The 13,758-nt window shown below is 52.1% G+C and overlaps 1 protein-coding gene across 4 annotated transcripts; it reads left to right on the top strand.

The window, feature by feature from the left end:
* The first annotated feature begins 442 nt into the window (after window positions 1-442).
* CAPG (capping actin protein, gelsolin like) lies at window positions 443-13,549 on the top strand. Of its 4 annotated transcripts, none has more exons than XM_072770037.1 (10): window positions 443-758; window positions 7,324-7,359; window positions 7,537-7,709; window positions 7,788-7,942; window positions 8,152-8,319; window positions 9,826-9,975; window positions 10,339-10,431; window positions 10,838-10,970; window positions 12,613-12,701; window positions 13,373-13,549. In XM_072770037.1, exons 2-10 carry the CDS (start codon window positions 7,337-7,339, stop codon window positions 13,436-13,438), a joined length of 1,050 nt encoding a protein of 349 aa, XP_072626138.1. In that variant the 5' UTR covers window positions 443-758; window positions 7,324-7,336; the 3' UTR covers window positions 13,439-13,549. The 4 variants fall into 4 exon arrangements, with proteins under 4 accessions (XP_072626138.1, XP_072626137.1, XP_072626136.1 ...); XM_072770036.1 differs by having other exon boundaries at window positions 443-800; XM_072770035.1 differs by having other exon boundaries at window positions 443-912.
* The last annotated feature ends 209 nt before the right edge of the window (window positions 13,550-13,758 follow it).

The following is a 13,758-nucleotide window of genomic DNA, read 5'->3' as shown; positions in this document are numbered from 1 at the left end:
ACCACTCTCTCTCTCTTTTTTTTTCTTCTTTTTTTTTGAAAGTAGGCTCTACACCCAATGTGGGGCTCAAACTCACAGCCCTAAGGTTATGAGTCACATGCTCTACCCACTGAGCCAGCCAGGCACCCGGAACCACCCTTCCTTCTACTGCTGACTCTCGGAGTGCCCAGTGCCAAGACTGTGTGTAAACATCTGGTGAACAAAAGAAGATGACCGAGGGTAGACTCGAGGCATTTGACATACAGGACACAGCGAAGAATGTGTCCCAGACCCCAGGCACTCCCTCCTTAGTGAGCTTTAAAAATCAATCAATCAATCAAATGTATGCATCCAGGGCAAGGCGAAAGACAAGTCTGGGGGAGGAGGAAAAAGTCACTGCGGAGGCAGTGACCCCTCCCAGGAAATGTGACTAAGCCAGCTGAGGCCGAGGAGGGCAGACGTGTCCCCCGGGGCTGGCGAGCGTGGTGGCCTTCGTGGGGCTCTCCTCGCGGGGCCCAGACTCCGCTAGGAGCCTAGCCCGCAGCCAGCAGCGGGGCGGGGCTGGGCCTCAGCCTCCCCGGGGGCGCTGCCCCTGCGGGCCCTCCGCCGCGCCCTCCTCCCTCCAGGCGGCCGCCCCTCACACTGTCCCCGAGCCGGAGGGGACCGGGCGGGCGGGCGGAGCCAGGGGCCGGGGGGCGGGGCAGCCCCACCTCGGGAAGCGAGAAGCTGGGTGCGGCGCGCCGAAAAGCAGAAGTGCGAGCCGGGAGAGCCGCGGAAAGGTGCGAGTGGCAGGGCGGCCCCCGGGACCCTCACGCGGGCAGGTGAGGGCTGGCTGCCAGCTCTGGAGACAGAGACCCACGCTTCTGGAGGCCGCTCTGTCCAGGACCGGTGTCCCCCAGCCCGCTGTCCTGGCAGCTTGGTGCCAGGCTCCAGGTACATTTACCGTCGGGCTGGAGCCCCAGGGCTGTGCCCAGGATCCTGATGAGCAATGCCTGGGTCCGGCGGTGTCCTGGCTGGCGGGAGAGGTGGTGCGGACCTCCTGACAGATTTGGGGATGCCCGTTCCTAAGACAGGGCCAGGTGACTGTAGACAGGTGGGCTGCAGTGTGGGGGGGAAGGGGACAGAGCATGGGAATTCAAACTGTAGCACAGCCCATTCTTCTGCAAATCCAACAAGACCTCAGCTCCGAGTATAGTCCTGGGCCTGGAGGGTAGGGGAAGGGGAGGAGGAGGGAGGTGACGGTCGAGGAGAGAAGGTGGGGAGCCCCACTTAGTGTCAGGGGAAAGAGGACTAGCCAGAGTCCCCAGGCCAGGGCTCAGGACCCAGCTCTCCCGACCCGGGGAATGCCCACATCCCAGGCTGGGAGGACTTGCTGTCATTTCTAGCGTCAACGTTCACCCCTCCACTCTTTCTTGGGGAGAGGGGGAGGGGCTGTTGCATTTCTCTAGGGGCCGGTGGACCGTGAAGTGAAGAGATCTAGAGTCAGAGTCTGAGGAGGGCAGAGAGAGCACTGGAGGGCAGGCAGGGGCAGTTGTCCTGACAGTTGTCAAGCATTGCCTTAAAGGTATGCATCACAGGGACACCTCCCCCTGCCCCCAAGTCCCCCAGGGTGTCCTCAAAGGCAGGTTCCCTCCCAAGTCTGGGCCCTGGAATGGTCAGCACGGTGTGCATCCTCCCCCACCCTTGGCATCCTGACAGTCTCACTGGATTCCTCAACCTCTGCTTTCTGCCTCGGGGCTGCTACAACCTGTCCCAGCCTGTGAAATCCCACGCTCTCCCTCACGCTCTGGCTGCTCCAGGAATCATGGCCCCACAAAGTCCTGAGTATCCAACACACCCTCTGAGCACCTGCAGGGTGCCAGGCACAGGGTGGGGTTTGTAGTGGCAGAAAAGCTTCCCCTTCTTCCCTTCTAGTTTCTTTGGCTGGTCTATTAAATCGGTATACAACAGATTAGCAGGAGGAAAAACGGAAAGTTTAATAACACGGATACCTCCTGTATACTTGGGACAGATCCAGGAAAACTTGAAATGGTCAAAGCCATCACCTTAAATACCCTCTTAGGCTAAAGACAAAATATGTTGGGGGTCAGTTATGGGAGGTTACTAGGAAAAGCCTACTTACTGAACAAGGGTAAGGTTGTTATGCAGATTTAAGTGGCTGCTTTCTTCTTTGATAAGTTGCTGCAGTCACCCCCTCCTCCCTTCCTGATACAGTAAGGAGACACCCTGACAGTGGGAGACTTCCCTTATAAGTGTAAATGTCTCTTACAAAGGGCAACTTCTACTTGGTTTTCTGAATGTCACCAATGTCTGCTGCTTCTTAAAAATAGCCAATTTAGGGCACCTGGGTGGCTCAGTTGGTTAAGTGTCTGCCTTTGGCTCAGGTCATGACCCCAGGGTCCTGGAATTGAGTCCTGCATTGGGTTCCCTGCTCAGCGGGCAGTCTGCTTCTCCTTTCCCCTCTGCTGCTACTCCTGCTTGTGCTCTCTCTCTCAAATAAATAAACAAAATCCTTCTTAAAAAATAGCCGGTTTAAAATAATCAACATGCCAAAGTGGCTTATTTTGGGGTGGTATATTTTGCTCCCCTTCAGGTTCTAGCTAAGAGAGGCAAAATACACTCCCCGCCCAAAAGGCCTTTATAGTCTAGTAGGGCAGGTGGGCAGATCCGTAACTCAGTGGACTATGGCAGAGTGAGAAGAAACAAAGGTTTTAATGGAAGAGGTATGTATATATGGAGGCTGTCTTGTGAGGTGGTAAGTTCTCCATCACCAGAAGTATTCAAGAGGAGGATGCTGAGGGATGCTATAGAAGGAGTTCCTGAGCTGTGTGCAAACAGGCATACGTTGGGAGGCAGATGCAGAGCAGGATAAGATAAGCATTGAGGCTCCTTTTAACCCTGACTATCTGTGATTCTGTGACATTCCTCACTTAGGGAAAGTTTGTCTGTGGCCCCACTGCTTTGTGATGGCTCCTTACTTCTCTCTCCAGTTAGACCATGAGACATGGGTTATTCTTTCTCATTTCTGTGCCTGCACCATTGCTCTGCCCAGTGCCAAGCTCCCAGTGTAGACTTTGTATGGAATTGCATAGACCCTGGTGTGGGCTGCTTGAGGAATGCAGGAGTGTCAAGCAAGTCTGCTGCTCTGACTGAGACATGAAGCTGTCAGGTCATGCAAGTAGAGACTGACGCCTGTGCTCCCAAGTGAGAGGGCTGGGGGAACTCCCAGAGAAGTCTGAGGCTACCGAATGTCCTGGAAGTCTCCGTGGACAGCTGAGGTGGTATGGGTTGGTATGCATACTGGGAAAGCTCAAGTTGCTGTGGGTTTGGGCAGAACAGCTGGATGGGAGAGGTGTCAGGTGGCCTCTTACCTGTGAGAGCCTGGAGCAGAAGGCCAATGGGCAGAGATCTGATGGGACAGCATGAATTTCGGCCCTGACCTGAGCTTTAGAGTCACCTGGGACTTCTCAAACATGCTATCCAGGCCTCACCCCAGAGACTCTGATTTTAACTGTTCTAGTATGTGTCCTGGACATTGGGATTTTTTTGAGCTTGATGATTCTAATGTACAAGCAGGTGCGAGATGCCGTTCTGGACAGTTAACTGGCAGCACAGAATTGCATGGAACATGTGTTAAAAATGCAGATGCACAGGCCCCACTCCACACTCTAATCAGAATCTCCAGGCCTTGGGCTGGGACATCTGTGTTTTTATAAGATTCCAAGGTAATTTTAACAGGCAGCTGGGGTGTTGAAGAAGCAGGTGGCCAAACCCCTTTCATCTAAACCCTGCAGTGGCTCTTGGAGGCCTGTGGTCTCGAGGGTTGGCTGCTGGCTTCTGAGTTATGGCCCAAGCTTACAGATCAGTAACACAAAAGGAAAAATAGTGAAGCTAACAATTGACCCTCTTGTTCACAGCATCTCTTCCTGCTGGCTTGGGCGTGGGGCAGTCGCCCCACTACTTCAAACCTGAGTCACAGGCTGAGTAGCCTGTGGTGGGGGATGTGGGCAAGCATGTGACCTTCTGTGGAATGGAGGAACGTTAAAGTTTCCCTCCCCCAACCTTCCCCCTCACCACCTCCTGCTTTAGGAAAAAGTGGTTTCAAAAAATGCCTTCAGCTATGCTGTGAGTTAGGAATGGAAAAGAAGTCATGATTCACATGGTATTTCACATCCATTACCGCTGCTCCTGTTTATCCCTCTGTTTTCTACTCAGACCCAACACCCTCTGCTCTCCTGCCCATCCCCTAAAGATTGGCCCTTCCTGCTTCCTCAAGCCCCAAGAAGCTCCCCATGGCACCAGTTTTCATCTTCACCCTGAAATTCCCCGGGTCCTTACTCTGTGTCACAGATGCTCACCTTACAAAAATGCTGTTCACCTGCACAGGCTGAATTGTGTTACATTGCTTGCTAGTGTGGGCTATGTATTTGATGCCCCCCCCCCAAAAAAAAAAAGAAAGAAAGAAACTGTGTAGTAATCAGAACCTAGGAAAGAGACAGTGAATGAAAAATAATATATATATTTAAAATACTTGCCTTTACTATTTTTCCCCTGAGTAACTTGTCCAAAAAAGATTGCTCTCACTGACCTATAGAATAATATGATATTTGAGGTTTGGGGAGGAAAAATTTCCTCTGTCCCTCAAAGTCCTTCTAGCTGGGGTAATAATCAAATTGACAGGAGACAGATTAACAAGAGAAAAATTAAATGTAATAGCATACATATGGAGAATCCACATCGACATGGGAATTCCAAAGATGGTGAAGCAACAAGACTCTTACAGGAGCTAAGGAGAGGGGTGAGATAAATAAATAAATAAATAAATAAATAAATAATCTTGAAAAGAGAGTTTTATTTGAGCCCAAGTTAGGACAGCTGCCACAAGAAATACGCTCTTCACAGGGAAGAAGGTGCTCCAGAGAATAAACAGTTTTTACAGGGTTATCTACTTTTCTACATCTTGCAGAAGCTCCAGAGATTATAGATTAGCATATAAGTAAGAACCATGAAGTTTTTTTAAAAGATCTTATTTACTCATGAGAGATACAGAGAGAGAGGCAGAGACATAGGCAGCGGGAGAAGCAGGCTCCCTGCAGGGAGCCCAATGTGGGACTCAATCCCAGGACCCCGGGATCACCCCCTGAGCGGAAGGTAGATGCTCAACCACTGAGCCACCCAGGCGTCCCAAGAACCATGAGTTTTAATGTCAAGGAATGCAGGAAGTGGGAACATTGGTCAGTATTTTAAGAACAAGATGATTTCCTTCAGGCTACTCGTTTTCAAGGCAGGTGTACAACGTATGTTTACATATGCGGGACATAAATCAGGCTTTTGGTTTAAACAAAATTTATTTACAGTCTTGCCAACTTAGAAAGAAATCTAAAATGGCTTCCTTTTAGAGAGGTGTTCTTTTTCATGTGTATATAATATGTTAATAAGGTGGGTCACATTGATTTTTGGATGTTAAACTAACTTTGCATTTTTGGGATAAATGTCATTTAGTCGTGGCATTTTATCTTTTTTGTATATTATTGAGTTCCATATGCTAAAATTTTTTTTAATAAATTAATTTTTATTCGTGTTCAATTTACCAACATACAGAATAACACCCAGTGCTCATCCCATCAAGTGCCCCCCTCAGTGCCCATCACCCACTCACCCCCACCCCCCGCCCTCCTCCCCTTCCACCACCCCTAGTTCGTTTCCCAGAGTTAGCAGTCTTTACGTTCTGTCTCCCTTTCTGATATTTCCTACACATTTCTTCTCCTTTCCCTTATATTCCCTTTCACTATTATTTATATTCCCCACATATGCTAAAATTTTGATAATATTTTTGTGTCTATGTTCATGAGGGATGTTGGTCTCATTTTCTTTTTTCTTTTTTCTTTTTTTTTAGATTTTATTTATTTATTTGAGAGAACAAGAGAGAGGGAGCATGGGGAATAGGGGCAATAGGAGGGGGAGAGAGAGAATCCCAAGCAGACTCCCATCTTTAGGCTCAATCGCACAATTCTGAGATTCTGACCTGAGCCAAAATCAAGAGTCACACATTCAACCAACTGAGCCACCCAAGCACACACTAATTTTCTTTTTTATAATATATTTATCTGGTTTGTTACATCAGGATAATGCTGGTGGCATAGAATGAATTGGGAAGTATTCTCTCCTATTTTCTGGAAAAGTTTGCATAGAATTGGTATTATGTCTTTCTTAAATTTTTGGTAGAATATACCATGACTGGAGGATGCCTCAGTGGCTCAGTCAGTTGAGAATCCGACTCTTCATTTCAGCTCAGGTCATGATCTCAGGGTCCTGGGATCAAGCCCCAGATGGGACTCCCTGCTCAGTGGGGGGAGTCTGCTTCTCCCCCACCTCTGCATCTACCTCTCCCCCTCCTACCTTATGCTTTCTCTTTCTCTCTTAAATAAATAAATAAATAAATAAATAGTCTTAAAAAAAGAATGTACCATGACTTGGAATTGGAGGGGGCAGGGTTGGTTTATGTATAAATTCAGTTTCTTTAATAGATTCGAGAATTATTTAGGTAATCTATTTTTCTTGAGTGAACTTTCATAATCTGTATCCTTCAAGGAAATTGCCCATTTCATATATGTTGTGGAATATATTGGCATAAGTATTGTAATAGTCTCTTTATCCTTTTAATATTTGTAGAATCTGTAGTGAATCATCTTTCTGAATTAGAAATTTGTGTCTTTTCTTTTTCCTAATCAGTTTGTCTAAAGGTTCATCAATTTTATTGATTTTCTTTTCAAAAACCAGCTTCATTGATTTTTCTCTCTGTATATATATTTTTATTTCTATTCATTTCTTTTATTTATTTATTTATTTATATTTTTTTATTTTTTATTTCTATTCATTTCTGCTCTTATTTTTATTATTTCTTTTCTTCTGATTATTTTGGATTTAATCTGCTTTTCCTTCTTTGGTGTGTTTGTGGTAGAAACTTAAGTTATTGATTTTCGGCTTTTCTAATATAGGCAGTTATTGCTTAAAGAGCTGTATGTCAGCCTTGTGCAATGCCCAGTGTTAAGGGTCTGGAAGCAGAAGAGAGGTATGGCTGAGAGGTCACAGCAAGGGGAAGACCCTGGCCCAGGAGTCAGAAACCTAGTTTTCACTAGCCACTCACAAGCTTTGTGACTTTGGACTTAGACTTTCTGTGCCTCAGTTTCTTTGCATAATGGAGCCAGGGTGATCTTGGGCTCTTGGAGGTGAGGTAGTTAATGAAGATGATAGCATTTGACACCCAGAAGGGCCTCCCCAGGCCAATGTGAAGGGTGGTTGTCATAACATTTGTAATCATGGTGGCTTCTTATGTCTTTCCAGAACCGGAAACAGCATGTACACCTCCCTCCCCCAGGGGTAAGCTGTGTGCCCCCCCTTTCATCCCTCCCCTTCTTCACCCCCAGGGCTGCCCCCCTCACCCCTTCCCTCATCCCCAGGCCACCGTCCCCCGCCCGCCCGGTCTGCCCAGGGGTCTGCTGGGGTCCACTCCTCATGGGCCCGGGCCGCCACCGCCAACCCTCTTCCCTCCGGCAGTGGCTCCCCGTTCCCAGGCTCGGTGCAGGATCCCGGCCTGCATGTGTGGCGGGTGGAGAAGCTGAAGCCAGTGCCGGTAGCACGTGAGAACCAGGGCGTCTTCTTCTCCGGGGACTCCTACCTAGTGCTGCACAATGGTCCGGAGGAGCTCTCCCACCTGCACCTCTGGATAGGTAAGGAGGCTGGGGGGCGAGTTGGGGGCGTGGCCCAGGCGGGGGGCGGGGTCTCAGGGGCCGGCGCCTCCCCCCCAGGCCAGCAGTCGTCCCGGGATGAGCAGGGGGCCTGCGCCGTGCTGGCCGTGCACCTCAACACGCTGCTTGGGGAGCGGCCGGTGCAGCACCGCGAGGTGCAGGGCAACGAGTCCGACCTCTTCATGAGCTACTTCCCGCGTGGCCTCAAGTACCAGGTCAGAGCCCACCTCCCAGCGCCCCCCCACACCCGCGGCTGCTCTCCCCGCCGCTCGTCCTTCCGCCAGTTCTCACCCTGCGAAGGGCGCAGGCGCCCTCGGGCCTGCCCCCCCCCCCCATCTTTCTGCCCATCTCCTGCCGGGACAGGGTAGGGAGGGCCACGGGGGTGGGGGGCCGTCACCCACTCAGGTTGGCGTCTGGGCTGCAGGAAGGTGGAGTGGAGTCAGCATTTCACAAGACCTCCCCAGGGGCCACGGCGGCCCCCATCAAGAAGCTGTACCAGGTGAAGGGGAAGAAGAACATCCGCGCCACGGAGCGGGCGCTGAGCTGGGACAGCTTCAACACCGGGGACTGCTTCATCCTGGACCTGGGCCCGGTGAGTCGCAGGCCCTTTAAGCCGGCAGGGACCGGGAGGCCGGCGAGGGGCAAGAGGCCACTCCAGCCATTAGAAGACATCGCCTGTCCCGAAAGCAGAAGCCCCTCCGCCACCCAGGCCCCGCGGCTTACTCTCTCCTCTCCCAGCCTGTAGCTCTGGCCAGCCGCCCGCCCTGCCGTGAATTTGTCCGCTGGGCCGTTCACGCGGGGTCTCTGATGCCCACTCGGAGTCGGCTCGGGAACCACAAGGCCCGTTGCTGTGTGGCACGGTGGCATGTGATGAGGACTGTCAGGCAGGGCCTGTGCCAGGGGCTTGGGGCAGGCAGGGGTCCCTCTAGCGGGAGCTGAAGCCAGTCCCAGGAAGGTGCCTGGGGGCGGGGATGATGCTTTAACAGCCCGTGCGGCAGGTGAGCTGGAGCAGGTGAGCTGGGGCAGCGGAAGGGGGTGAGGTGCAGACACACATGCTGACGGCAGGGAAGGGACTGGCTTGATGGATCCCTGGGTGTGGACAGGAGCGGAGGGAACCGAAAGGGTTCTGGAGCCTGAGACCTAGGTCTGGAGACTGGTCGAGGAGTCTGGATTGCATCTGGTGCTGAAGGTTCCAGGCAGGAAACCAACCCAGAGCAGTTTATTTTTTTAATTTTTAATTTTTAAATATTTTATTTATTTATTAATGAGAGACACAGAGAGAGGGGGTGTGCAGAGACACAGGCAGAGGGAGAAGCAGGCTCCATGCAGGGGGCCCGATGTGGGACTCTCCCGGGATTCCAGGATCACGCCCGGAGCGGAAGGCAGACGCTCAACCGCTGAGCCACCTGGGCGTCCCCAGGAGCAGTTTAGAAGGAGGGCTAGCAGCAGGGAGCTGGAGACAGGTGACGAGCTCAGCAGGGGGCGAGTACCCGTGTGAGATACGGGGCACCAGGATGGCATTCGCCCAGTCACTCATTCATTCATTATTTAATATGTGCCTAAAGGGATCCCTGGGTGGCGCAGCGGTTTGGCGCCTGCCTTTGGCCCAGGGCGCGATCCTGGAGACCCGGGATCGAATCCCACATCGGGCTCCCGGTGCTTGGAGCCTGCTTCTCCCTCTGCCTGTGTCTCTGCCTCTCTCTCTCTCTCCGTGTGACTATCATGAATAAATAAATTAAAAAAAAAATAATATGTGCCTAAATTTGTGCCATCTCTGTTTTAGTACTGGGCACGCAGCTGTGAACAAAGCAAAGCAAAACACAACCCTCATGCCCTAATGAAACTTTCTAGTCAGGGGACATAAATTACAAACCAGATAAAGACCTTTAAGTCTATTTGGATAAAGCCATGTGGAGAAACAAAGCAGGAGGTGGATGGGGCTGGCCAGAGAAACACTTGCAAAGATTGCTGTGTTGTCTTAGATGGTCTTGCCTCCCGGGGCAGTTCTTCAGGAACACCCCCACCCCACACCCCCATCACACACATATACAGTCAACAAGCTGGATGCAGGGATCTGAGCCTCCCCACTTCCCTCCAGAACATCTTCACCTGGTGTGGTGGAAAGTCCAACATCCTGGAGCGCAACAAGGCACGGGACCTGGCCCTGGCCATCCGGGACAGTGAGCGACAGGGCAAGGCCCAAGTGGAGATTGTCACTGACGGGGAAGAACCTGCAGAGATGATCCAGGTTGGGGGATATTGGGATGGGCAGCCGGGAGAAGCTGGGGGAGGGGTTGAGGGTGGTCAGATGAGGGTGGCAGGGATGGGGGTGGGTGGTCTGTGTACAGCTTAGGGCTGTGAGCTAAGGATGCTGTGGGCTATGATCATAAGGGATCATAGGATGCCCTCGTGTGATTCAGAGTAAAGTTGCCTTTTGGGCAGATGGACCAGTGGCCTGGCAGGTGGACTGGGCTGGACCCAGTTCTCACCCCCTTGTGCGGGACACAATTTACCTCCCTCAGATATGATAGCCTTGGGCATGATGGCTTGGGAAGGTCTGGGACAGGTGCCCAGGAATGCCTGGAAACCTGGCCTGCCCTGGCCCCTCTAGGTCCTGGGCCCCAAGCCTGCTCTGAAGGAGGGCAACCCTGAGGAAGACCTCACAGCGGACCGGACAAATGCCCAGGCCGCGGCTCTGTATAAGGTAGGTGCTCCGGGCCTGCCCTGGGTCCAGGCAGGGGTGCTTTAGGGACAGGATAAAGCCCAGGGAAGATTGGGTGGGGCAGCACAGTGGTTTATCCAGGGCTCCAAGTGAGGGGAGGATGGGAAATGGATGGATGTTTGGCCCCCTGAGGAGATATTGACACTTCACTTCCAGCCCATTCTTGGAGAAGGAGATGTGAAGCTGATGCTGAGCTTTACTTTTTTGGATTCTTTGCATTTATTTGTGACTTGGAATCTACTTAATTTCTGCAGTGGTTCCAGTCTCCTCTCTGCTCCTTGGGCTGGGGCCGTGAGCGGGGGCCGTGGGGGCCATGGCATATGGGCGGAGGTTAGGGCTGTGTGTTGGGGGCAGGGGGTGGGATCTGGCACTGCCCATCCTCCCCCAGGTCTCCGATGCCACTGGACAGATGAACCTGACCAAGGTGGCCGACTCCAGTCCCTTTGCCCTTGAGCTGCTGCTGTCTGATGACTGCTTCGTGCTGGACAATGGGCTCTGTGGCAAGATCTACATTTGGAAAGGTACGCGGGGGTTTCTCCATTCTAGCCTGAGGCCCCTGCAGCTGCTCTGACCTGGGCACACTTCCCACTAGAGGGCTCAGCCTGCCTGACTGCTTTCAAAAACAGCCTCAGGGAGCTGCTGAGCAGTTTCTCTTTGCTGTTCCCACCCCCTAAATTCCAGGCAAAGGTTCTGAAATGTCAGCAAGCCTTAGAATCACCAGAGGGCCTGTTAGAACAGAAGGCAGGACACCCCCTCCACCCCGGCCCCAGCCAAAGATTTTGCATATCTAATTGGTTCAAGCCTTGATGCCGGCCCAGGATTACCGTCAAGCATTGCTGTCCTAGAGCACTCCTAGCCTTCTGGGCTGCTGGGACCCCAATCTTGCTATTCTACCTTGGGGTGTGACAGAGCAATTTTACATAAATTAAATCTCACTTCGTGTCCTCAGTAAAGAACTAGTAGAACTTGTTTTTCCAAGAAATTGTACTGGCTGGAGATAGAAACACTGTCATGTATAAGCTTGTTCTCTTGGTTTAACTCCAAAAATGTTGAAACAAAGCTCTGAGTCTCTGACTGGCCCCGGGAACCTCCTTACTTCTCCATGCCTGTCTTTTCTCCAGCATGTCTTACCTTCCTGACCGGATTATAAACTTCCCAAAAGCAGGAACCATATCATCTCTGGTGTCTTGATGAAATAGCATTTTGCTCAATAAATATTTGTGGGGGCAACCAAAGCCAAGAGAAACCCGCAGTCCTAGCCTGGTCAGGAAGATGGGGAAGGATTGGGCATTCTCAGGATAGCGGCTACTGGCCAGGAGTACTCTAGGCTCGGGGAAGGGCCAGAGCAGCAGGCAGCGTGGAGCCTTCTAGGAGTTGGGGTGAGGGCAATCGGAAATTGCGCACTGGGGCTGCCCTTCCCTTCCTGCCAGAGTATCTTTCCCATGAACCATTTCCAAGCTTGAGGGGTTCCCGGATGCCCACGGAAGGGAATTTAACCCTAAGCAAAGAACCGAACCATTTTTGAAAGAGAAACCAGAGGGGAAAAAAATTGGGAGCCAGGAAGAGAAGGCTCTTGCTTTAAACTGAGCACATCTTGCATGAAAGAGATTGCCCACAGGAGGGGAAGGATAACTTATGGTCTTCCTTTTTACAGGCTCTTAGGTGGCAGACCTGATGGCAGAGCCATAAGGCCAGTTTCAGCTGTTGGGCATTATGGGAGTAAGATGATGATAAATCACACCCTTTTGTCCCGTTTAGTGTTACACAAAAGGCTTGATACTTGTTGATACTTGTCAACAGCACAGTTGACAGACTCCAGAGGCGAGGTGTCCCGGGTGGGACTCTAGATTTAGAGTCTCAGGCCACAGAGAATGTTAGTTCTGAATATCCGTGGGGCCCTGGTCGGAGCAGAAGGTTTTGATTAGAGCAGATAGGAGGAACAGTTTTCATCCCACTTGGGGCTGCCGGGTTGGGAGAAGTCTCAAGGGGCTGACCTCACACCTCCAAACAGCTCCTCAGCATCTTAGCACCTCCTGGTCCAGCTATTCTATGGAATCCCACCTTAAGTTCCCTTGAGAAAATGGGATGTGGGCTAGAGAGGGTCCCTGCTTTTAAAAAATCAATCAATCAATCAATCAATCAATCCCCTTCCTATTGATCCAGGGCGAAAAGCTAACGAGAAGGAGCGGCAGGCGGCTCTCCAAGTGGCCGAGGACTTCATCTCCCGCATGCGCTATGCCCCCAACACTCAGGTGAGGAGCCGCCTTGTGTCGTACCCCCCCCCCCGCCCCCCCCGCTCGCCGGGGTCTCTTCCTGTGGCCTCTTGCCCCACAGACTGGACAAGAAGGGCAGGAAACCCTTGGGCACAGTCAGGAACTGTCAGGCCTCCCTACTGGCCCCCTCCAGTGGGAAAGCCCTTTTTAATCCTTCAACATTTAAAAGTACATGGTGTTTTCTTTTGCTTAAAAAGAAAATTTAGGGGGATCCCTGGGTGGCTTAGCAGTTTAGCGCCTGCCTTCGGCCCAGGGCGTGATCCTGGAGTCCTGGGATCGAGTCCCACGTCAGGCTCCCTGCATGGAGCCTGCTTCTCCCTGTGCCTGTGTCTCTGCCTCTCTCTCTCTCTTATGAATAAATAAATAAAATCTTAAAAACAATTTTTTAGAAAGAGCTCTCAAGTACGAGATGGGGGAGGGGCAGGGGGAGGAGGAGAGCAGCAGACTCCTCCGTGCTGAGCACAGGGCTTGATCTTAAGACCCTGAGGTCATGACCCGAGCTGAAACCAAGAGTGGATGCTCAACTGACTGAGCCACCCAGGGGCCCCAAAAGTACATGGTGTTTGCTAAGAGGATGTTGGGCATCTCTCCTCTGGCAGCCCGAGGGTGGAACCTTGAGGGCCAGACTTCTCCCTCTTTCTGCCCTGCAGGTGGAGATTCTGCCCCAGGGGCGCGAGAGCCCCATCTTCAAGCAATTCTTCAAGGACTGGAAATGAGGGTGGGCGCCTCCCTGCCCCCCACCTCCTGCCGGCTTTCTCCTCTGGCTGCCTGGCCAGTGCTGAGGTGCCCCCGAGGCTGTTGAATAAAGGAGACAAGTGCTTTCCCAACTCTCTGCCCCGCTGCCTGCCCTGAGCTAGTCCTCGCTCCCCCACTACCCACCTGAGCTCATCCACGTGCTGGGGCAGAGGAGGGCCCAGGGACAACCGCCTGCTCCGCTCTGGGGCTGAAGCTGACGTTGCAGGATGGAGGCAGCCGGGCCGGGAGGTCCCAGAGGGCTGGCAGGTACTGCTGTGGACCCGCTGGGGAGGAGGCACAG

This window comes from Canis lupus, chromosome 12, assembly GCF_048164855.1.
Source record: "Canis lupus baileyi chromosome 12, mCanLup2.hap1, whole genome shotgun sequence".
Taxonomy (NCBI): domain Eukaryota; kingdom Metazoa; phylum Chordata; class Mammalia; order Carnivora; family Canidae; genus Canis; species Canis lupus.
Note: the sequence above shows the minus strand (reverse complement) of the source record. Positions and strands in the feature narration are given on the sequence as shown.

What these genes read in the sequence shown, in the direction of transcription:
- CAPG (XM_072770037.1), top strand. Translation starts at nt 7,337, where the DNA reads ATGTACACCTCCCTCCCCCAGGG. An exon ending in CAAGATCTACATTTGGAAAG is followed by an intron (nt 10,971 to 12,612) that starts GTACGCGGGGGT and finishes CTATTGATCCAG; the next exon opens with GGCGAAAAGCTAACGAGAAG. An exon ending in GCTATGCCCCCAACACTCAG is followed by an intron (nt 12,702 to 13,372) that starts GTGAGGAGCCGC and finishes TCTGCCCTGCAG; the next exon opens with GTGGAGATTCTGCCCCAGGG.